At 43.4% G+C, this 24,277-nt stretch overlaps 1 protein-coding gene across 1 annotated transcript in view; it reads left to right on the top strand.

Annotated features, from left to right (window-relative positions):
- Nucleotides 1-6,758: 6,758 nt before the first annotated feature.
- Nucleotides 6,759-24,277, top strand: part of opn8b (opsin 8, group member b) — a 34,760-nt gene continuing 17,241 nt past the window's right edge. The window contains exons 1-3 of the mRNA XM_084148987.1: nucleotides 6,759-6,907; nucleotides 7,417-7,710; nucleotides 11,462-11,787. Of these exons, the coding sequence (XP_084005113.1) occupies nucleotides 7,479-7,710; nucleotides 11,462-11,787 (558 nt within the window). The 5' untranslated portion in view covers nucleotides 6,759-6,907; nucleotides 7,417-7,478. The remainder of the gene's footprint in view (nucleotides 6,908-7,416; nucleotides 7,711-11,461; nucleotides 11,788-24,277) is intronic.

Genomic DNA, 24,277 nt, shown 5'->3' with positions numbered 1-24,277 from the left:
ACAGCCCTCCATGTGCTCGCCAGAGGTATCCTGACTGCCATTAGGTACCGAGACGAGATCCTCAGACCCCTTGTGAGACCATATGCTGGTGCGGTTGGCCCTGGGTTCCTCCTAATGCAAGACAATGCTAGACCTCATGTGGCTGGAGTGTGTCAGCAGTTCCTGCAAGAGGAAGGCATTGATGCTATGGACTGGCCCGCCCGTTCCCCAGACCTGAATCCAATTGAGCACATCTGGGACATCATGTCTCGCTCCATCCACCAACGTCACGTTGCACCACAGACTGTCCAGGAGTTGGCAGATGCTTTAGTCCAGGTCTGGGAGGAGATCCCTCAGGAGACCATTCGCCACCTCATCAGGAGCATGCCCAGGCGTTGTAGGGAGGTCATACAGGCACGTGGAGGCCACACACACTACTGAGCCTCATTTTGACTTGTTTTAAGGACATTACATCAAAGTTGGATCAGCCTGTAGTGTGGTTTTCCACTTTAATTTTGAGGGTGACTCCAAATCCAGACCTCCATGGGTTGATACATTTGATTTCCATTGATAATTTTTGTGTGATTTTGTTGTCAGCACATTCAACTATGTAAAGCAAAAATTATTTAATAAGATTATTTCATTCATTCAGATCTAGGATGTGTTATTTTTGTGTTCCCTTTATTTTTTTGAGCAGTGTACAATCAAGGTCACTAAAATAAAGATAATGTAAAAAAGCCTGTTCACTGAAGTTTTTAAAGTTCCTCTTTGTGATGACACGAGGCTTAGATTGTTGCATTCTCACATCTCCAACACAAACAACTGGTCAATGGTCACTAATGTCTTGAGCAAAGACACCAGTAGGAACATATTTACTTTATGTATATAAGATTAATCAGAGTTGACATTGAAGGATCAATGTAAGCTAGCTAATAGCTTGAACATACTTCCAGCAATGTCAACAATCTTCAGTCACGGTTGCAAGGTAAAGAAAATTGCTTTGAATGAGCAATGGCAGTCTGTTGATGTACTCTTCCCACACTTTGCTTACTTGATATCTAGTGAACTCGTTCAAAACTGCCGCTGTCCTGCTGGCCAACTGTGTTTACAACCTATCCTTGCACCCAACGTCACAGCAGATGAATGAAATGCGTAGTTCTGTGAATTTTTTTCTCCAAAAATAAATGCTTTAAAAACAACTATAATCAAAATATTATAATTTAATATATACTTGTACAGAACACTTAGTGTACAAAGTGCTAGCCACACAGCTTTGGAGTAGTTAGAAGGTCTATATCCCTGCTTTTGAAACAACATAAAAAGCACTTGCCATCACTGTGTTAATTGAGAATCAAATGAATTTGATTATTTAGCATTAGGCACCATTATAGTATATTATAGAGAGAAATTAATTCAACTCTCCATATAATTCTTCAATGAAATAAATGCAAACAGATGCAGGCCTATAACCACTGGAGTAGCCTACAGTTCTGTTGTACTGCACGCAACCACATGTGGGGCACACTCATTTTGACCCACCGGGGACAGAGCGAGCTGATCACTAATAGTGGGTTGGTATAATGACTTCAATGCAACATCCATCCGTTCTGGGCACCGGTAGAGCCAAAGCGAGTGTGTCCATTTATTCACTTGATTTTTCAGAGTTTATCGGCTATATGTTAAGTTGACCTAGCTACATTTCTTGTACATTCCACCTTGGGATTCAGTTAATTCATTCATTTCTATATAATTGTCCAACAAAGACCTGGAAATAATAATTCAAAGGTGCATAATTGTGGGCTTCTCCCACGTAGCCTGCTTGTCGGTCAAATTTTTTTCCAAACTCAGCAGTTGCCCATATTTCTTCAACATTCATTAACGTTATTCATTGTACTTCCTATGGGAGAATAAAAAGAAAAAGATAATCGACACGTGATGATATCATGTTGCCCACATTGATAACACATTTTTAAATTCATATAGCAATTTCTGCGTTATCATGCCTTAATAGGGCAAAAGTAAATAACATAAGAAAAAAGAAGGAAGGAAGAGAGCAACGGAAATAGAAGTACTGTGTGCTTACAATTTCAGCGTCTAAGGCTGTATGACATTTGATCCCTCACAGTCTTTTTTCACAGATGGAACATTTAAATTCTTTCCACCCACTCAGGCCTTTGTAGCCTATCGGCTGGGGAGCATTCACAAAGTATTGCCCAGATCATAGCAATCATCATGTTGTCCTGTTCACTTGTCAGTTCGTTACTTGAACAAATAGATCAGGGCTATAGCCTACCAATGAATGGGTTGTCATTTAGGCTGCATAGCCAATAGTCATTAAAGTGTTCTTCATTTAGACAGATCGCTTGAGTGGTGCTGTGATTGTCTTTTCAAAAGGCGTGCGAGTGAAGGCATTAATAACACATACTTGGTGGGGTGTAATAGTCCCCTGTTCACCTCATTTCAGTAGCCTAAACTGGTCAATATTCCAGTGCCCCATCTGTCGTACATTGTCTGTTGAGAGGCTGTCCTGTAGCCTATACAGTTCATTCATTGCCATTTCCACTGTTGTCCTTGTCCAGGAATCAGGTAGCTTCTTTTGCTGATTTTAGTGTGATGTCTCTTTCCTTCCATTTGACCCGTAGTTGTGCGGGTTACAACAGAGAAAACAAGATTTGTTTTTCCCATAGCTTTTTATTTAAGTCAATGTGCATTGAAATAAAACCAATTTACAATGTTTTATTGAGTTATCAAGATCATTCATGTCGAGGTCTGTGCTCAGGTCAGCGTTGATGTAGATCCGAAGGCCCTCATACATTAAAGGTCCGACTCCTGACTTTTTGCCTTGGATGGCCAGTTGTGAAACGTTATCTTTGTCCCTGTTGGTAAGGAACTTTGATGATGCCCCTTGGTTTGCTGCTCGTGTCCCCTCTCGGGCCGCCTGTTCGATGTGCTCGTTCAGCGGGAGCCCGTGTGAAGTTCTCCTGACCCAGTAGTTGTGGTATTACCTTTTCCAGGAATTCTTCCATTCCAGTTGTTCCACAGCTTTCGGGAAAATGTACGAAATGAAGATTTGATTGCTGATTCAAGTCCTGTTGAATCTTTTTTTCATCTGCTTAGACAGTTTCACATAGCCAGTACAAATTTATATTAGAAGTGTCACTTTAGTCGACTCGGCAGCTACTTGTTCAATTCCAGGCTGTATCACAACCGGCCGTGATTGGGAGTCCCATAGGGTGGCCCAGCGTCGTCCGGGTTTGGGCGGTGTAGGCCGTCATTGTAAATAAGAATTTGTTCTTAACTGATTTGCCTAGTTAAATAAAGGTAAAATAATAAAATAAAACAACTTGGTTGCGTTGTTTCGCTGTGTTTGTTTGTCTCTATTTCTCGATCTAGTATTTGCCAAAACATGCAGTTGCCAACATAACGTTTCAGTTATTTATTGACTTTAGATCGAGTTCTTTCCTATTTAAGAGACATATTTTAGTAAAGAAAGGGAATGCCAACCAGATCACCTTCAACTGACTACCTCATAGTTGCCATACCGGCAATCACTTTTCACCAGCACTTTCACTCTGTCTTATATGGATGTATGGATATATGGATGGATGGATGAGATGAATAATTCCCCAATGTGCATTGAAATAAAACCAGTTAACAAAGTTTTATTGAGTTATCAAGATCATACTGAAGTCTGAATTCGATCTTACTTTATCTTATCTAACTCCTGTGTATTTGGAGTTAAAGGTACAGTGGGGAAAAAAAGTATTTAGTCAGCCACCAATTGTGCAAGTTCTCCCACTTAAAAAGATGAGAGAGGTCTGTAATTTTCATCATAGGTACACGTCAACTATGACAGACAAATTGAGGAAAAAAAATCCAGAAAATCACATTATAGGATTTTTAATTAATTTATTTGCAAATTATGGTGGAAAATAAGTATTTGGTCACCTACAAACAAGCAAGATTTCTGGCTCTCACAGACCTGTAACTTCTTCTTTAAGAGGCTCCTCTGTCCTCCACTCGTTACCTGTATTAATGGCACCTGTTTGAACTTGTTATCAGTATAAAAGACACCTGTCCACAACCTCAAACAGTCACACTCCAAACTCCACTATGGCCAAGACCAAAGAGCTGTCAAAGGACACCAGAAACAAAATTGTAGACCTGCACCAGGCTGGGAAGACTGAATCTGCAATAGGTAAGCAGCTTGGTTTGAAGAAATCAACTTTGGGAGCAATTATTAGGAAATGGAAGACATACAAGACCACTGATAATCTCCCTCGATCTGGGGCTCCACGCAAGATCTCACCCCGTGGGGTCAAAATGATCACAAGAACGGTGAGCAAAAATCCCAGAACCACATGGGGGGACCTAGTGAATGACCTGCAGAGAGCTGGGACCAAAGTAACAAAGCCTACCATCAGTAACACACTACGCCGCCAGGGACTCAAATCCTGCAGTGCCAGACGTGTCCCCCTGCTTAAGCCAGTACATGTCCAGGCCCGTCTGAAGTTTGCTAGAGTGCATTTGGATGATCCAGAAGAGGATTGGGAGAATGTCATATGGTCAGATGAAACCAAAATATAACTTTTTGGTAAAAACTCAACTCGTCGTGTTTGGAGGACAAAGAATGCTGAGTTGCATCCAAAGAACACCATACCTACTGTGGAGCATGGGTGTGGAAACATCATGCTTTGGGGCTGTTTTTCTGCAAAGGGACCAGGACGACTGATCCGTGTAAAGGAAAGAATGAATGGGGCCATGTATCGTGAGATTTTGAGTGAAAACCTCCTTCCATCAGCAAGGGCATTGAAGATGAAACGTGGCTGGGTCCCAAAACATCACTGCTCTAGAGGAGATCTGCATGGAGGAATGGGCCAAAATACCAGCAACAGTGTGTGAAAACCTTGTGAAGACTTACAGAAAACGTTTGACCTGTGTCATTGCCAACAAAGGGTATATAACAAAGTATTGAGAAACTTTTGTTATTGACCAAATACTTATTTTCCACCATAATTTGCAAATAAATTCATTAAAAATCCTACAATGTGATTTTCTGGAAAAAAAATCTCGTTTTGTCTGTCATAGTTGACGTGTACCTATGATGAAAATTACAGGCCTCTCTCATCTTTTTAAGTGGGAGAACTTGCACAATTGGTGGCTGTCACACCCTGGCTCTGGGACTCTATATGTTGAGCCAGGGTGTGTTCATTCTATGTGTTATATTTCTATGTTGGGGGTTCTAGTTCTTCTGTTTCTTTGTTGGCCTGAGTGACTCCCAATCAGAGGCAACGAGTGTCAGCTGTGGCTGGTTGTCTCTGATTGGGAGCCATATTTAAACTGTCTGTTTTCCCTTGGTGTTTGTGGGTTTTTGTTCCAGTTGGTCATTGTTACCTAGGACGTTACGAGTCGTTTTGTATCGTGTTTGCACTTTAACTAATTAAAGTATGTTCGCTCAACACGCTGCGCCTTGGTCCTCCTCTATTAACGACGATCGTGACAGTGGCTGACTGAATACTTTTTTCCCCCACTGTAACTAATTTAATTTACTCAGACGAAGAACCTCTGCCAGAGGCATAAACTCTTCATATTTCTTATATCTGGAAATTATATTAGGCTCAAAATGGGATCCTTGTTAGATCCTATCAGACCTGTTTTCTTGTTTATTGCTGATGACCTCATACTCCCAATTAAACAAAACTGAATGTGCTCGCCATTCATTGGCACAACAAAAGACCCATTGAGAAAAGATTCAGTTTATACAACCTTGATGTTTTTCTGTTGGTAAACAGAGGTTTCTTTTCAATGGTTTTATCGCCATGACGGCTTGAGGAATCTAGTTCTGATCTTTAGTTGACCATCTGTGTTGTCTGAAAAGTAAAAGGTTAACTCTCTCTATGGCTCATGGTATTGCTCTATTTTGTGCTCACTTTATGTAATCTCTTTCACTAAACCATTACACGGGTCTGGGCATTGAAGGGATGTTGGAGTCACGTGGAGACCATGTTGACCAAATCAATCTTTCCCCGGAGGGATTCCTGTGCTTTTTGAAGGCCTAATATTTCAGTGTTTACCCAGACAAGAAAATAACCAATGTTTGCCTGGTGGGATTGTTGGGTCTGGTCTGGGTGTTGGGAAATGGAGCGTTAAGCCAATGTCTAACAGCTTCTCCCTTGCTACTGTGGTGTGTGTGTGTGTGTGTGTGTGTGTGTGTGTGTGTGTGTGTGTGTGTGTGTGTGTGTGTGTGTGTGTGTGTGTGTGTGTGTGTGTGTGTGAGTGAGTGAGAGACTATACAAGTAACTCAAAAATGCTGTTCACAGTTTGCTGAACGCACAAAACATGATCCAGGAGGGGATTCTCTGCTGTTACCAAGCAAATGCTTGATTTGTGAAGAAGCTAACCACTTAGCTAGATAGCAAATATTTAGTTGTGAATTCCATACTGTCATTAGATCAGTATGGAATTCTGATTCATGCTGCACAACAGTGAGTGACTCACAAGGCTACGGTCTCTCCTCGTTGTGTGCTTGTAAACAAACAATGTGACGTGACTGGGGACTACCGTATGCTTCCTAATAACGTGACAGGTGAAATGAAGAACACAATGTTCTTTATCTCCTGACCTATTGCACAAGTTGGCTGCAGGTATTTGCTTAAAAAGTAGCTACAAATATGACAATTTATTTTAAAAAATCAAATAAATAGTTTTGACGGTATTGAAAAACCATCCAGTGGCTTTTTCCAAATACCACGGTATACGGTATATACGGTTGTCACGAACGTTGAGAGACGGGTCGGACCAAGGTGCAGCGTGAAAAGCGTACATGTTTATTTACTCAATAAACATACAACAAAAAAGAAACAATGTAACGTGAAGTCCTCAGGCTATACACATACACGCCTAAACGGAACAAGATCCCACAACTAAGGTAGGCAACGAGGCTACCTAAGTATGATCCCCAATCAGAGACAACGAACGACAGCTGTCTCTGATTGGGAATCACACCCGGCCAAACATAGAAACACAACCTAGAACTGCAACATAGAAATAGACTAACATAGATCTCAAATAGACATTCACACCCTGACTCAACAAACAAGAGTTCCATAGGTCAGGGCGTGACAACGGTATACCACCCAAAGCCTATTGTTCAGTATGTGTAGACTCATCTCAAAAAGGCAGATGGTTGGGATTCTATTAGATTTTTCCGTATTTTTCTTGTTTGACTTTGTGAATTTAAGTATTTGCAGTTAATCGTTTGGTTTATCATCTCCAGGTCAACTAACAATAACGCTCCCGTTTTCTCTCTCTTCCTCTCATCTTTTCTCTTTTCCTATTTTCTCTTTCTGTTTCTCTCTTTCTTTTTCTCTCCCTCATCATATTGCTCTTTATTCTCCCTTCCCTTTCCCTCTTTCTCCCTCTCCCCTCTCTCTATAGCTGTATTGTCCATCGTGGGGAACTTGCTGGTGCTCATTATAGCATTTAAGCACTCATCTCACATGAAGCCCCCGGAGCTGCTGAGTGTCAACCTGGCGGTAACAGACCTGGGAGCTGCTGTCGCCATGTACCCTCTGGCTGTGGCCTCGGCCTGGAACCACCGCTGGCTGGGAGGAGACACCACATGCATCTACTACGGCCTGGTAGGCTTCTTCTTTGGCACGGCCAGCATAATGACCCTGACCGTGATGGCTGTGGTGCGCTTCGTTGTCTCCCTCAGCCTCCAGTCTCCCAGTGAGTATATAGAGCATATGGAGCAGTAGTACCACAGGGATTGATGTTAGGACCATTGGAATTTGTGTATGTTTTAGGGCTGTTCGAGTGAGTGAGTGAGTGAGTGAGTGAGTGAGTGAGTGAGTGAGTGAGTGAGTGAGTGAGTGAGTGAGTGATACCACCACTTGGCATCATAGGAACATTTTGGAAAGTAATTGTGAATGTTTGGAATAAAAAACACACAAACAAGGAAGCATTTACAAAAGTGGAGTGTGGTTAGGGGCCCCAACTGATTTCTCAATGCCCACCAAGCATTTGCCATGACTTGCCCTCATGGGTTGAGGATCAAACATGCCGGCTAGGCAAAGGTTTGAACACCCCCTTTCCTAGGGGCCAGTTTTATGACCGGTCGTAAATACCGTGCAGACTTTCTTTTCCTTGCCATGAAGTATTGGGAGAAAGGACCCCTTTGTTAACAAAGGAAGTCTTCCTGCCAAGACTCCAACATCCAAAAGTGGATAATGAAACAATATTCCTACTTAAAAGAATGTGGGAAATGGTTGGTGGGGACTTAAAGAACAATCATGTCAAATTCGTTACTATGTTGTGATGTCATTAAAGACGGTTGAACAACATAACTGTGTCTCTGGGGGGCTACACTTTTATGAGGTTTGCATCTAATTGTTGTATAAAACGAATGATTAAGTATAATAATACTTTTCTGAAGATAACAATGTGATTTTAGCATTCTAGATGAGATGATTGTTTTCTATATTGATTTGTTCTCAGTCAGTGGCCACGCCTAGATGAGCACAAACATGACGGAACGCCCCTATTAGGCATAAAAAGCCTTGAAAAACATTTTAACATTAGACCAGCAAGCCCCACGGCTTAAAATAGTTGAAACTCTACAGACCAGCAGACGTGAAGCGTGAGCTAAACGTTACAAAATGGTTTAAAACTACAACTCCATTACCAAAGGAAGACAAAGCATACTACGGTATAAGCCGGATGTTGCAAATGGTTGAATTTCTACAAGACCAGGAAGCGTGAAGCTGAAGCTACACCTTACAAAATGGTAAGACCAGAAAACATGAGACGTTAGTCCACACGTTTGAAATGGAGAAACTCTGAAACTCTCAACCTCTACACGAGGTGATGAAGAAGACAATGCACTAGACCTTATCATTTCAGTCTGCAGCTGGCATGTATAGTCGTCTAGAGAACTTTCACTAAAGACACGAAGTGGGAAGGACAATCCCTCTCCGACAACCGCTGGTACGTCTGAAGTACCCATTCTAACCACTACTCCGATCAGAAACTCTACCAAGGACATCTCTGGTGGGCAAACCAGAGTCTTACATCATCAACTCAACTATCGAGGACAGCTACACATAAATACATGTTGCATTTCTAATCCGAATGAGCGTTTAGTGGGATTTTAAGCATTTGTATTTCTGTGAGCATAGTTTCCAAAGTAACCACGATAGTTTGAATCTCTGTCTCTCCCTTCCACTCTGACCCTCCTTCTACCCAAGCAGTCATGCTATTGTTAGTCCAGTCCACTAGGGACCTGTTTTCATTGTATTACGTTAGTAATCAATAACCTACAGTGGGGAAAAAAAGTATTTAGTCAGACACCAATTGTGCAAGTTCTCCCACTTAAAAAGATGAGAGAGGCCTGTAATTTTCATCATAGGTACACGTCAACTATGACAGACAAAATGAGATTTTTTTTCTCAAGGAAATCACATTGTAGGATTTTTAATGAATTTATTTGCTAATTATGGTGGAAAATAACTATTTGGTCAATAACAAAAGTTTCTCAATACAAAGATTTTCTATCGGGTTGAGATCTGGAGACTGGCTAGGCCACTCCAGGACCTTGAAATGCTTCTTACGAAGCCACTCCTTCGTTGCCCGGGCGGTGTGTTTGGGATCATTGTCATGCTGAAAGACCCAGCCACGTTTCATCTTCAATGCCCTTGCTGATGGAAGGAGGTTTTCACTCAAAATCTCACGATACATGGCCCCATTCATTCTTTCCTTTACACGGATCAGTCGTCCTGGTCCCTTTGCAGAAAAACAGCCCCAAAGCATGATGTTTCCAACCCCATGCTTCACAGTAGGTATGGTGTTCTTTGGTGCAACTCAGCATTCTTTGTCCTCCAAACACGACGAGTTGAGTTTTTACCAAAAAGTTCTATTTTGGTTTCATCTGACCATATGACATTCTCCCAATCCTCTTCTAGATCATCCAAATGCACTCTAGCAAACTTCAGACGGGCCTGGATATGTACTGGCTTAAGCAGGGGGACACGTCTTGCACTGCAGGATTTGAGTCCCTGGCGGCGTAGTGTGTTACTGATGGTAGGCTTTGTTACTTTGGTCCCAGCTCTCTGCAGGTCATTCACTAGGTCCCCCCGTGTGGTTCTGGGATTTTTGCTCACCGTTCTTGTGATCATTTTGACCCCACGGGGTGAGATCTTGCGTGGAGCCCCAGATCGAGGGAGATTATCAGTGGTCTTGTATGTCTTCCATTTCCTAATAATTGCTCCCAAAGTTGATTTCTTCAAACCAAGCTGCTTACCTATTGCAGATTCAGTCTTCCCAGCCTGGTGCAGGTCTACAATTTTGTTTCTGGTGTCCTTCGACAGCTCTTTGGTCTTGGCCATAGTGGAGTTTGGAGTGTGACTGTTTGAGGTTGTGGACAGGTGTCTTTTATACTGATAACAAGTTCAAACAGGTGCCATTAATACAGGTAACGAGTGGAGGACAGAGGAGCCTCTTAAAGAAGAAGTTACAGGTCTGTGAGAGCCAGAAATCTTGCTTGTTTGTAGGTGACCAAATACTTATTTTCCACCATAATTTGCAAATAAATTCATTAAAAATCCTACAATGTGATTTTTCTGGATTTTTTTCTCTCAATTTGTCTGTCATAGTTGACGTGTACCTATGATGAAAATTACAGGCCTCTCTCATCTTTTTAAGTGGGAGAACTTGCACAATTGGTGGCTGACTAAATACTTTTTTCCCCCACTGTGTGTGTTTGTGTGTTTGTATTGTGTTTTTATTTAGTTAGTTAGTAAATAAATAATTAAGCCAATTTGTGTATTGTTGATTCATCAATAAGTTTAGGGTTCTTGCAGGTTCAAGGATTATGCGACGTTCAGAATGAGACTGATAAGAGGTAATTATTTAATAAGTGACTGTTATTGATATATAACATATATATCTTCTAAGTTTAAGTCGAGTTTAATTTGGGAGATGGTAACTCGTTAAACATTTTGGTGCCCAAAATTCCTATTGAGTTAATTGTTACATTATTAATTTAATCGAGTGACAATTAAACATAGACAGGGGATTCGATAAATAACAGTCATACATTAAAGTAAGTCACGTCACGACACATTTAAACCTGAAATATACCTCTTGTTTTTGAAGAGTACAACCTAGAAATAGCTTTTAAATAGGAACAGATAAACTATATAAAGCTTCTCAAATGATATTCTCACTCTCACAGATCAGGTAAAATGTCTCAAATCCGGACCTTGAGGTCAGAAGTGTAATATATACCACTTAGCAGACGCTTTTATCCAAAGCATCTTACAATATAGTGAGTGCTTACATGTTTGGTATGCGTATGTGATCCATGCAGGACATGAGCTCATGGCCTTTCCGTTGCTAGTGTTCTTACCAACTGAGCCACACAGGAAGTACTGCTCTCCCCCTAAACCTCTTAGTGACCCGTTGTCTGTGTGTGTTTCCCTAGAGGAGAAGATCAGCCGGAGGAACGTGAAGCTGCTGTGTTTGTGGACGTGGCTCTACGCCTTGCTGTGGGCCTGCTTCCCTCTCCTGGGCTGGGGCCGGTACGGTCCGGAGTCCTTCGGCCTTTCCTGCACCCTGGCCTGGGGAGAGATGAAGGAACAAGGCTTCTCCTTCGTCATCTCCGTCTTCTCCTTCAACTTGCTGGGGCCCTCCTTCATCATCCTCTGCTGCTACTTTGGCATCGCCTTGAAGCTGTACATTACCTACAAGTCCCTCGACAACATCAACCAGATCCCCAACATCGTCAAGATGCACCGCCGCCTTCTCATAGTGAGTGGCTTGCTGACTTTTAATTCCTTTAATTCCTATAGAGTTGTTTTTGTCACACCGTCTTAATTTAAAGGGATTTTTTAAGGACTATAATAAGGACATTATACAGGCCTATTTACACATACGTTTAACTTTATACATATTATGACATTGTATAAGTTATATTATACTGAACAAAAATAGAAATGCAACAATCAACAGTTACAGTTCATATCAGGAAATCAGTCAATTGAAATAAATTCATTAGGCTATAATCTATGGATTTCAGATGACTGGGAATACAGATATGCTAGTCACAGATACCTTTTTAAAAATGTAGGGGTGTGGATCAGAAAACCAGTCAGTATCTGGTGTGACCACCATTTGCCTCATGCAGCACGACACATCTCCTTCGCATAGAGTTGATCAGGCTGTTGATTGTGGCCTGTGGAATGTTGTTCCACTCCTCTTCAATGGCTCTGCGAAGTTGCTGGATATTGGCGGGAACTGGAACACGTTGTCATACACGTCGATCCAGAGCATCCCAAACATGGGTGACATGTCTAATGAGTATGCAGGCCGTGGAAGAACTGGGACATTTTCAGCTTCCAGGAATTGTGTACAGATCCTTGCGACATGGGGCTGTGCATTATCATGCTGAAACATGAGGTGATGGTGGCGGATGAATGGCATGACAATGGGCCTCAGGATCTCGTCACGGTATCTCTGTGCATTCAAATTGCCAACAATAAAATGCAATTGTGTTCGTTGTCCGTAACTTATTGCCTGCCCATAACATAACCCAACCGCCACCATGGGGCACTCTGTTCACAACATTGGCATCAGCAAACCGCTCGCCCACACAACACCATACACGTGGTCTACGGTTGTGAGGCTGGTTGGACGTACTGCCTAATTCTCTATAACGACATTGGAGGCAGCTTATGGTAGAGAAATGAACGTTCAATTCTCTGGCAACAGCTCTGGTAGACATTCCTGCAGTCAGCATGCCGATTGCACGCTCCCTCAAAACGTGAGACATGTGGCATTGTGTTGTGTGACAAGACTGCACATTTTAGAGTGGCCTTTTATTGTCCCCAGCATAATGTGCACCTGTGTAATGATCAGGCTGTTTAATCAGCTTATTGGTATGCCACACCTGTCAGATGGATGGATTATCTTGGCAAAGGAAATAATGCTCACTAACAGGGACGTAAACAAATTTGTGCACAAAATTTGAGATAAAGAAGCTTTTTGTGCGTATGGGACATTTTTGGGATCTTTTATTTCAGCTCATGAAACATGGGACCAACACTTTACATGTTGCATTTATATTTTTGTTCATTGTATAGAATTATAACTTTATTTAATGAGTTGAATGAATGAAACTGCGTCTTTCACTATGGGCTCTATTTTAGGCTGGGGTTAAACCGGCACAATTGTCAAACGCACGCTCGTTTAAATATCGACCTGTTAAAGCCGACGTTGTTCTATTTTCAAAACCCTAGCACCAGGATTGGTAATTTACCTTTTTTTAATTAGCTCACTCGCGCTGAGGTGGGATGGTTTGCAATATCTGAGGTGTGTCCTTAGAAACGTGCGTCAAAGTGCCAATTTCAGTGTGCACTAGTGGGGATATTTAAGACCAACTGAAAGCTGGTCTTAGTGGTAACACAGTTGGTTATGGCATGAATTTTGACAATGGAAGCGCAGCCTAACCACATGACGCACAGTGCCCATATGTACATGGAACAAGAATGATGTGCTTTTTGTGCCTGTAAACCTTGTGTTTAGTTTCATTAGCTAAAAAACCAAGCATAGCCTCCCCTCTCAATGAAGGCTGTTTTTTTTTGTCATGCCTAATTCATTCGCCAAGTAGTCAAGTCTAAGGACCTGTAATGGTCCAAACACACCAACACAGTCGTGAAGAGGGCACGACAACGCCTCTTCCCCTTCAGGAGGCCGAAAAGATTTGGTATGGGCCCTCAGAGCCTCAAAAAGTTATACAGCTGCACTATTGAGAGGATCTTGACTGGCTGCATCATCGCTTGGTATGGCAACTGCTTGGCCCTAAAAATTGTCAAAGACTCCAGCCACCCAAATCATAGACTGTTCTCTCTGCTACTGCACGGTAAGAACAGTTGAGACTTCTGGCCACTCTTCCATAAAGGCCTGATTGGTGGAGTGCTGCAGAGATGGTTGTCCTTCTGGAAGGTTCTTCCATCTCCACAGAAGAACTCAAGAGCTCTGTCAGAGTGACCATCGGGTTCTTGGTCACCTAATTAATGGTGCCGGAGAAGATGGCTGCCATTTTACAGCCCTCTAACCAATTGTACTATTATGTGTGTTTATTCGCGTTATTTGTAATTTATTCTGTACATAATGTTTCTGCCACTGTCTCTTATGACCAAAAAGAGCTTCTGGATACAGGACAGCGATTACTCACCTCGTATTGGACGAATACTTTTTCTTCAACGAGTCGGACGCAAAGGATATTCTACAGACACCCGACAAGGCCCAAATCACCGTCATTCGCATAAGAAAGAGATGGAGATATCGTGATATGTTTCACCGAGTCATGGCTGAACGACGACATGGATAACATACAGCTGGTGGGATATACGGTACATCGGCAGGATAGAACGGCTGACTCCGGTAAGACAAGGGGTGGCGGTCTGTGTATATTTGTAAACAACAGCTGGTGAATAAAATCTAATACTAAGGAAGTCTCAAGGTTTTGCTTGCCTGAGGTAGAGTATCTCATGATAAGTTGTAGACCACACTATTTACCAAGAGAGTTTTCATCTATATTTTTCGTGGCTGTCTATTTAACACCACAAACCGATGCTGGCACTAAGATTGCACTCAGTGAGCTGTATAAGGCCATAAGTGAACAGGAAAGCGCTCATCCAGAGGCAGCGCCCCAATGGACGGGGACTTTAATGCAGGGAAATTTTAATCCGTTCTACTTAATTTCTACCAGCGTGTTAAATGTGCAACCAGAGAGAAAAAAACTCTAGACCACCTTTACTCCACACACAGAGACGCGTACAAAGCTCTCCCTCGCCCTCCATTTGGAAAATAACTCTATCCTCCTGGTTCCTGCTTATAAGCAAAAACGAAAGCAGGAAGCACCAGTGACTCGGTTAATAAGGAAGTGGTCAGATGACGCAGATGCTAAGCTACAGGACTGTTTTGCTAGCACAGACTGGAATATGTTAAGTGATTCTTCCGATAGCATTGAGGAGTACACATTTAAGTCATTTAGCAGACGCTCTTATCCAGAGCGACTTACAAATTGGTGCATTCAACTTAGGATAGCCAGTGGGACAACCACCCTTTTTTTAATGGGTGGGTGGGGGAGGGGGGGTAGAAGGATTACTGTTATACTATTCCAGGTATTCCTTAAAGAGGTAGGGTTTCAAGTGTCTCCGAAAGGTGGTCAGTGACTCCGCTGTCCTGGCGTCGTGGGGGAGCTTGTTCCACCATTGGGGTGCCAGAGCAGCGAATAGCTTTGACTGGGCTGAGCGGGAACTGTGCTTCCGTAGAGGTAGGGGGGCTAGCAGGCCAGAGGTGGATGAACGTAGTGCCCTCGTTTGGGTGTATGGTCTGATCAGAGCCTGAAGGTAAGGAGGTGCCGTTCCCCTCACAGCTCCGTAGGCAAGCACCATGGTTTTGTAGTAGATGCGAGCTTCATCTGGAAGCCAGTGGAGTGTGCGGTGGAGCGGGTGACATGAGAGAACTTGGGAAGGTTGAACACCAGACGGGCTGCAGCATTCTGGATAAGTTGTAGGGGTTTAATGGCACAGGCATGGAGCCCAGCCATCAGCGAGTTGCAGTAATCCAGACAGGAGATGACAAGTGCCTGGATTAGGACCTGTGCCGCTTTCTGTGTAAGGTAGGGTCGTACTCTGCGAATGTTGTAGAGCATGAACCTGCAGGATCGGGTCACCGCTTTGATGTTAGCGGAGAACGACAGGGTGTTGTCCAGGGTCACGCCAAGGTTCTTTGCACTCTGGGAGGAGGACACAATGGAGTTGTCAACCGTGATGGCGAGATCATGGAGCGGGCATTCCTTCCCCGGGAGGAAGAGCAGCTCCGTCTTGCCGAGGTTCAGCTTGAGGTGGTGATCCGACATCCACACTGATATGTCTGCCAGACATGCAGAGATGCGATTCACCACCTGGTTATCAGAAGGGGGAAAGGAGAAAATGAATTGTGTGTCGTCTGCTTAGCAATGATAGGAGAGACCATGTGAGGATATGACAGAGCCAAGTGACTTGGTGTATAGAGAGAATAGGAGAGGGCCTAGAACTGAGCCCTGGGGGACACCAGTGGTGAGAGCACGTGCTGCGGAGACAGATTCTCCCCACGCCACCTGGTAGGAGCGACCTGTCAGGTAGGACGCAATCCAAGAGTGAGCAGCGACGGAGATGCCCAACTTGGAGAGGGGGGGCCGGTATGAAAAATAAAAAATTATGTATGCACTCACTAACTGTAAGTCGCTCTGGATAAGAGCGTCTGCTAAATGACTAAAATGTAATGTAAAAGGAGAGGGTGGAGAGGAGGATCTGATGGTTCACAGTATCAAAGGCAGCAAATAGCTAGAAGGATAAGAGTAGAGGAGAGAGAGTTAGCTTTAGCAGTATGGAGAGCCTCCGTGACACAGAGAAGAGCAGTCTCAGTTGAATGACCAGTCTTGAAACCTGACTGGTTTGGATCAAGAAGGTCATTCTGAGAGAGATAGCAGGAGAGTTGGCTAGAGACGGCACGCTCAAGAGATTTGGAGAGAAAATAAAGAAGGGATACTGGTCTGTAGTTGTTGACATCGGAGGAATCGAGTGTCGTTTTTTTGAGGAGGGGTGCAACTCTCGCTCTCTTGAAGATGGAAGGGACATAGCCAGCGGTCAAGGATGAGTTGATGAGCGAGGTGAGGTAAGGGAGAAGGTCTCTGGAAATGGTCTGGAGAAGAGAGGGAGGGGATAAGGTCAAGCGGGAAGGTTGTTGGGCGGCCGGCCGTCACAAGTCACAAGATTTCATCTGGAGAGAGAGGGGAAAAGAAGTCAAAGCATAGGGTAGGGCAGTGTGAGCAGGACCAGCGATGTACACCACATCAGTCACTGGCTTCATCAATAAGTGCATTGATGACGTCGTCCCCACAGTGACCGTACGTCCATACCCCAACCAGAAGCCATGGATTACAGGCAACATCCGCACTGAGCTAAAGGGTAGAGCTGCCACTTTCAAGGAGAGGGACTCTAACCCGGATGCTTATAAGAAATGCCCTCCGACGAACCATCAAACAGGCAAAGAGTCAATACAGGACTAAGATTGAATCGTACTACACCGGCTCCGATGCTCGTCGGATGTGGCAGGGCTTGAAAACAATTACAGACTACAAAGGGAAGCACAGCCGCGAGCTGCCCAGTGACACAAGCCTACCAGACGAGCTAAATCACTTATATGCTCGCTTCGAGGCAAGCAACACTGAAGCATGCATGAGAGCATCAGCTGTTCCAGATGACTATGTGATCACGCTCCCCGTAGCTGATGTGAGTAAGAATTTTAAGCAGGTCAACATTCACAAGGCCACAGGGCCAGACGGATTACCAGGACGTGTACTCCGAGCATGCACTGACCACCTGGCAAGTGTCTTCACTGACATTTTCAACATGTCCCTGACTGAGTCTGTAATACCAACATGTTTCAAGCAGACCACCATAGTCCCTGTGCCAAGAACACAAAGATAACCTGCCTAAATGACTACCGACCCATAGCACTCACGTCTGTAGCCATGAAGTGCTTTGAAAGACTGGTCATGGCTAACATCAACACCATTATCCCAGAAACCCTAGACCCACTCCAATTTGCATACCACCCCAACAGATCCACAGATGATGCAATCTCTATTGCACTCCACACTGCCCTTTCTTACCTGGACAAGAGGAACACCTACGTGGGAATGCTATTCCTTGAATACACCTCAGCATTCAACACCATAGTGCCCTCAAAGCTCATCACTAAGCTAAGGACCCTGGGACTAAACACCTCCCTCTGCAACTGGATCCTGGACTTCCTGACGGGCCGCCCCCAGGTGGTAAGGGTAGGTCACAACACATCTGCCACGCTGATCCTCAACACGGGGGCCCCTTAGGGGTGCGTGCTCAGTCCGCTCCTATACTCCCTGTTCACCCATGACTGCATGGCCAGGCACGACTCCAACACCATCATTAAGTTTGCTGACGACACAACAGTGGTAGGCCTGATCACCGACAACGATGAGACAGCCTATAGGGAGGAGGTCAGAGACCTGGCCATGTGGTGCCAGGATAACAACTTCTCCCTCAACGTGATCAAGACAAAGGAGATGATTGTGGACTACAGGGGGGAAAAAGAGGACTGAGCACGCCCCATTCTCATCGACGGGGCTGTAGTGGAACAGGTTGAGAGCTTCAAGTTCCTTGGTGTCCACATCACCAACAAACTATCATGGTCCAAACACACCAAGATAGTCGTGAAGAGGGCACGACAAAGCCTATTCCCCCTCAGGAGACTGAAAAGATTTGGCAGGGGTCCTCAGATCCTCAAAAAGTTATACAGCTGCACCATCGAGAGCATCCTGACTGGTTGCATCACCGCCTGGTATGGCAACTGCTCGGCCTCCGACCGCAAGGCACTACAGAGGGTAGTGCGAACGGCCCAGTACATCACTGGGGCCAAGTTTCCTGCCATCCAGGACCTCTATATCAGGCAGTGTCAGAGGAAGGCCCTCAAAATTGTCAAAGACTCCAGCAACCCTAGTCATAGACTGTTCTCTATGCTACTGCACGGCAAGCGGTACCGGAGCGCCAAATCTAGGTCCAAAAGGCTTCTTAACAGCTTCTACCCCCAAGCCATAAGACTCCTGAACAGCTATTTATGGCTACCTTGACTTTCTTTCTTTTCTTAAAACTGCATTGTTGGTTAAGGGCTTGTAAGTAAGCATGTCACTGTAAGGTCTACAGTCGTGGTCAAAAGCTTTGAGAATGACACAAGTATTGGTCTTCACAAAGTTTGCTGCTTCAGTGTTTTTAAATATTTTTGTCAGATGTTACTATGGTATACTGAAGTATAATTACAAGCATTCCATAAGTGTCAAAGGCTTTTATTGACAATTTCATGAAGTTTATGCAAAGAGTCAATATTTGCGGTGTTTACCCTTCTTTTTCAAGACCTCTGCAATCCACCATGGCATGCTGTCAATTAACTTCTGGGCCACATCCTGACTGATGGCAGCCCATTCTTGTATAAATAATGCTTGGAGTTAGTCAGAATTTGTGGGTTTTTGTTTGTCCACCCGCCTCTTGAGGATTGACCACAAGTTCTCAATAGGATTAAGGTCTGGGGAGTTTCCTGGCCATGGACCCAAAATGTCGATGTTTTGTTCCCCAAGCCACTTAGTTATCACTTTTGCATTATGGCAAGGTGCTCCATCATGCTGGAAAAGGCATTGTTCGTCACCAAACTGTTCTTGGATGGTTGGGAGAAGTTGCTCTCGGAGGATGTGTTGGTACCATTCTTTATTCATGGCTGTGTTCTTAGGCAAAATTGTGAGTGAGCCCACTCCCTTGGCTGAGAAGCAACCCCACACATGAATGGTCTCAGGATGCTTTACTGTTGGCAAGACACAGGACTGATGGTAGCGCTCACCTTGTCTTCTCCGGACAAGCTTTTTTCCGGATGCCCCAAACAATTGGAAAGGGGATTCATCAGAGAAAATGACTTTACCCCAGTCCTCAGCAGTCCAATCCCTGTACCTTTTGCAGAATATCAGTCTGTCCCTGATGTTTTTCCTGGAGAGAAGTGGCTTCCTCGCTGCCCTTCTTGACACCAGGCCATCCTCCAAAAGTATTCGCCTCACTGTGCGTGCAGATGCACTCACACCTGCCTGCTGCCATTCCTGAGCAAGCTCTGCACTGGTGGTGCCCCGATCCCACAGCTGAATCAACTTTAGGAGACGGTCCTGGCACTTGCTGGACTTTCTTGGGCGCCCAGAAGACTTCTTCACAACAATTGAACCTCTCTCCTTGAAGTTCTTGATGATCCGATAAATGGTTGATTTAGGTGCAATCTTACTAGCAGCAATATCCATGCCTGTGAAGCCTCTAGTCTTCTAGTCTCCCGAGTGGCGCAGTGGTCTAAGGCACTGCATCGCAGTGCTAGCTGTGCCTCTAGAGATCCTGGTATATAAAAAATATAAAAAAATAATGTATGCACTCACTAACTGTAAGTCGCTCTGGATAAGAGCGTCTGCTAAATGACTTAAATGTAAATGTAAATGTAAGCCCTTTTTGTGCAAAGCAATGATGACGGCACGTGTTTCCTTGTAGGTAACCATGGTTAACAGAGGAAGAACAATGATTTCAAGCACCACCCTCCTTTTAAAGCGTCCAGTCTGTTATTCTAACTCAATCAGCATGACAGACTGATCTCCAGCCTTGTCCTCGTCAACACTCTCACCTGTGTTAACGAGAGAATCACTGACATGATGTCAGCTGGTCCTTTTGTGGCAGGGCTGAAATGCAGTGGAAATGTTTTTTGGGGATTAAATTAATTTTCATGGCAAAGAGGGACTTTGCAATTAATTGCAATTCATCTGATCACTCTTCATAACATTCTGGAGTATATGCAAATTGGCATCATAAAAACTGAGGCAGCAGACTTTGTGAAAATTAATATTTGTGTCATTCTCAAAACTTTTGACCACGACTGTACACCTGTTGTATTCTGCACATGTGGCAAACAAAATTTGATTTGATTTGATCCCTGACCAAGGCCCTTCTCCCCCGATTGCTCAGTTTGGCCAAGATGCCAGCTCTAGGAAGAGTCTTGGTGGTTCCAAACGTCTTCCATTTAAGAATGATGGAGGCCACTGTGTTCTTGGGGACCTTCAATGCTGCAGACATTTTTTGGTAACCTTCCCCAGATCTGTGCCTCGACACAATCCTGTCTCGGCGCTCTTTTGACAATTCCTTCGACCTCATGCTTTGGTTTTTGGTCTGACATGCACTGTCAACTGTGGGACCTTACATAGACATGTGTGTGCCTTTCCAAATCATGTCCAATAAAATGAATTTACCACAGGTGGACTCCAATCAAGTTGTAGAAACATCAAGGATGATCAATGGAAACAGAATGCACCTGAGCTCAATTCTGAGTCTCATAGCAAAGGGTCTGGGTACTTGTGTAAATAAGGTATTTATGTTTTTTATTTTGTATACATTTGCAAAAATGTCTAAAACCTGTTTTCGCTTTGTCATTATGGGGTAATGTGTGTAGATTGCTGACAATTGCCACCAATTGTGCAAGTTCTCCCACTTAAAAAGATGAGAGAGGCCTGTAATTTTCATCATAGGTACACGTCAACTATGACAGACAAATTGAGAAAAGAAAATCCAGAAAATCACATTGTAGGATTTTTAATGAATTTATTTGCAAATTATGGTGGAAAATAAGTATGTGGTCACCTACAAACAAGCAAGATTTCTGGCTCTCACAGACCTGTAACTTCTTTTTTATTTATTTTTTTATATTATTATTATTTTTTTTTATTTTTTTTATTTTTATATATTTTTTTTCTTCTTTTTTTTTATAATATGTTTATTATTTTCCAATAAAAATAAAGTAAAAGAGACAGCAATACAAACAATGACATTCATTGTACTGTTGGATGGGATGGCCAGTTTAGAGGACAAAACAAAAGTTAACTCACACATACACAAAATAAAACAAAATCCTATTAGGTGGTACGTGTATAAGAAGACAGCATATAGTCATTACAAGCAGTGTAGTTCAGCCAAAAATAAATATTGAGTGGAGTACAGCACAGAGTAGCAGCAGATCGTCAGCCCAGTTATGAAGCGGGACTAGACCATTTATCCAGTATCGGCTGCCATATTTTGTAAAACAATGGACTTCTATTGGAGGTGTTGTATCGAATCTTTTCCATATGGATTACATTCCCTAAATCCCGTAACCACATTTCAAAGGTAGGTACAGTCTCCAATTTCCAAAATTGCAATATGAGCCTTTTGGCTAATAGAGTACAAAGAGAGACAGCTTTCCCCTCCTGGTTATTCCCATCAACTGTACCAAACAGAGCGATCAATGGGTCTGGGGCTAGAACTCTATCAAAGGCCTTAGATAAGTAATCAAAAATGAGAGCCCAGTAAGCCTGTAATTTAGGGCATGTCCAGAATAAGTGGGACAACGTCCCCTCCTCCTGCTTGCACCTCTCACACAGTGGTGAGGTGTCCGGGAATATTTTATGCAGTTTTACTTTTGAGTAGTGTAACCTGTGTATCACCTTAAACTGTACAAGGTTGTGTCTGGCATTCACTGAACTGTGGTTTATATTCCTGAGAGCTTCTATCCAGTCCTCATTTGAGATTTCTGAACCAAGTTCTTGTTCCCAAGCCCTTTTAATGGTGTCCGTGGATACCTCTATGTGGGCCTGTAGCATGTGGGCCTCTAAGCTATCTAATGTAGGACTATTTGGCTTCATGCCATACTGTGGGATGTGTGTCCTTAAGAAATTCCTGATTTGGAGGTATCTGAAAAAATGTGTTGTTGGCATGTTGAACTTTGCCTGTAGTTGTTGAAATGAAGCTAACTGACCATCTATGTATAGATTACCAATTGTTGTGAGCCCCTTCTCCCTCCACTGTGAAAACACCACATCATCCATTGCAGGGTGGAAAGCATGATTCCGGCTAATCGGGCTGTCTATGTACACAGTGGGTATGTTAAGAAAATCCCTAATCTGTTTCCAGATCCTAAGAGTATGACAAATGACTGGATTGGAGTCATAAGTGGCTTTTTTCACATATGATGGGCTATTAACAAGTGCAGGGAGTGAGGAACGTTGACAGGAGGCCTGCTCAATCAAAAGCCATGAAGGCATATCCTTCCGTCTCATCTCAGGTAAACTTTCCCTCCAGAAAGACACAATGTTCAGATTAGCAGCCCAATAATACAGTTTGAAGTGAGGAAGGCCAAAGCCCCCCTCTATCTTGTACTTGCATAAATGCTTCTTTGCAATTCTGGCTGCCTTGTTATCCCATAAAAATGGAGTTACTATTGAATCCAGTTTCTTAAAATAGCTTTGTGGTATGAAATTGGGTAGACATTGGAAGAGGTAAAGAAACCTGGGTAGGACAACCATTTTAATAGCGTTTATACGACCAACCAAGGAAATAGGCAGAGTTTTCCAGAAATCTATATTTTGTTTAAGCTGATATATTTTCATGTCCCAATTCACTTTCAATAGCTGGTCAAGGTCTCTTGTCACTACAATGCCAAGGCTTGTGAACTTGTCCCTCACTGTTCTAAGCGGGGTAGATTGCAGAAATTGCATATCCACAGGCCGTGATATTGGCATCATCTCACTTTTTTGCCAGTTTATCTTGTAGCCAGAGAAGGAGCCGAATGTGTTTATCAAGTTAAGTAATGGTGGAATAGACGTTTTAGGCTTGGACAAAAACAAAAGAACATCGTCTGCATATAGGGAAATTTTGTGCTGTGTGTCTTTTATTTTAACATAAGCTATATCGGCACATGCCCGAATGCGCGTAGCAAGGGGTTCCATGGCTATAGCGAAGAGAGCAGGCGAAATAGGGCACCCCTGTCGGCACCCCTTGAACAGGCGGAATGACTGCGACATTTCCTGATTGGTCACCACGGACGCCATTGGGTGTGCATAAATAATTCTTATCCAATTAATAAATTCCTTTCCAAATCCGAAATGCTCCAGAACCGACATCATATACTTCCACTCAATCTGATCAAACGCCTTCTCTGCATCAAGAGCTATTACCACTGCCTCAACTTTATGATCATGATACATTACGTTGAAAAGGCGTCTCAAATTGTAGTATATATGTCGGCCCGGGATAAAACCTGTCTGGTCAGGGTGTATGATGTCGGAAATATATTTTTTCAATCGGTTTGCCAATATCTTTGTCAACACCTTGTTTTCTATGGGGAGTAACGACACGGGGCGATACGACGACATCTCCATGGAATCTCTATCTTTTTTCAAGATCAGGGCTATTGTAGCCTCATACAGTGTTTGCGGGAGTTTGGTATTTTCTTTGGATTGTTGAAACATTCGCAGCATAAGTGGAGATAGACTAGCGCAGTACTTCTTATAGAATTCTATTACATATCCATCGGGCCCAGGGGCCTTGCTGTTTGGAAATTGTGCTATCGCTGTGTTAATTTCATCTAAGGTTATCCCTGCATCGAGTGCGGCAGCTGCCCCCCTGTCTAGTTTAGGAAGTTCACAATCAGCGAGAAAGCGTTCCATAGTTTGTGGATCAGTAGCATCGCATTTTGATTGGTATAGCTCTGAGTAAAACTGTGCAAAGCATTTATTAATGTCCTGCGGATCTGTTACTATTTTACCCTTCTTGTCTTTTATTTTGTGAATAGCTCTAGATGCTTGTACATGCCTTAGCTGTCTTGCTAATAA

This window comes from Coregonus lavaretus, assembly GCF_964263955.1.
Source record: "Coregonus lavaretus genome assembly, chromosome: 31".
Classification (NCBI taxonomy): Eukaryota; Metazoa; Chordata; class Actinopteri; order Salmoniformes; family Salmonidae; genus Coregonus; species Coregonus lavaretus.
The sequence above is the reverse complement of the archived record's forward strand: the minus strand, read 5'-3'. Positions and strand labels throughout refer to the sequence as shown.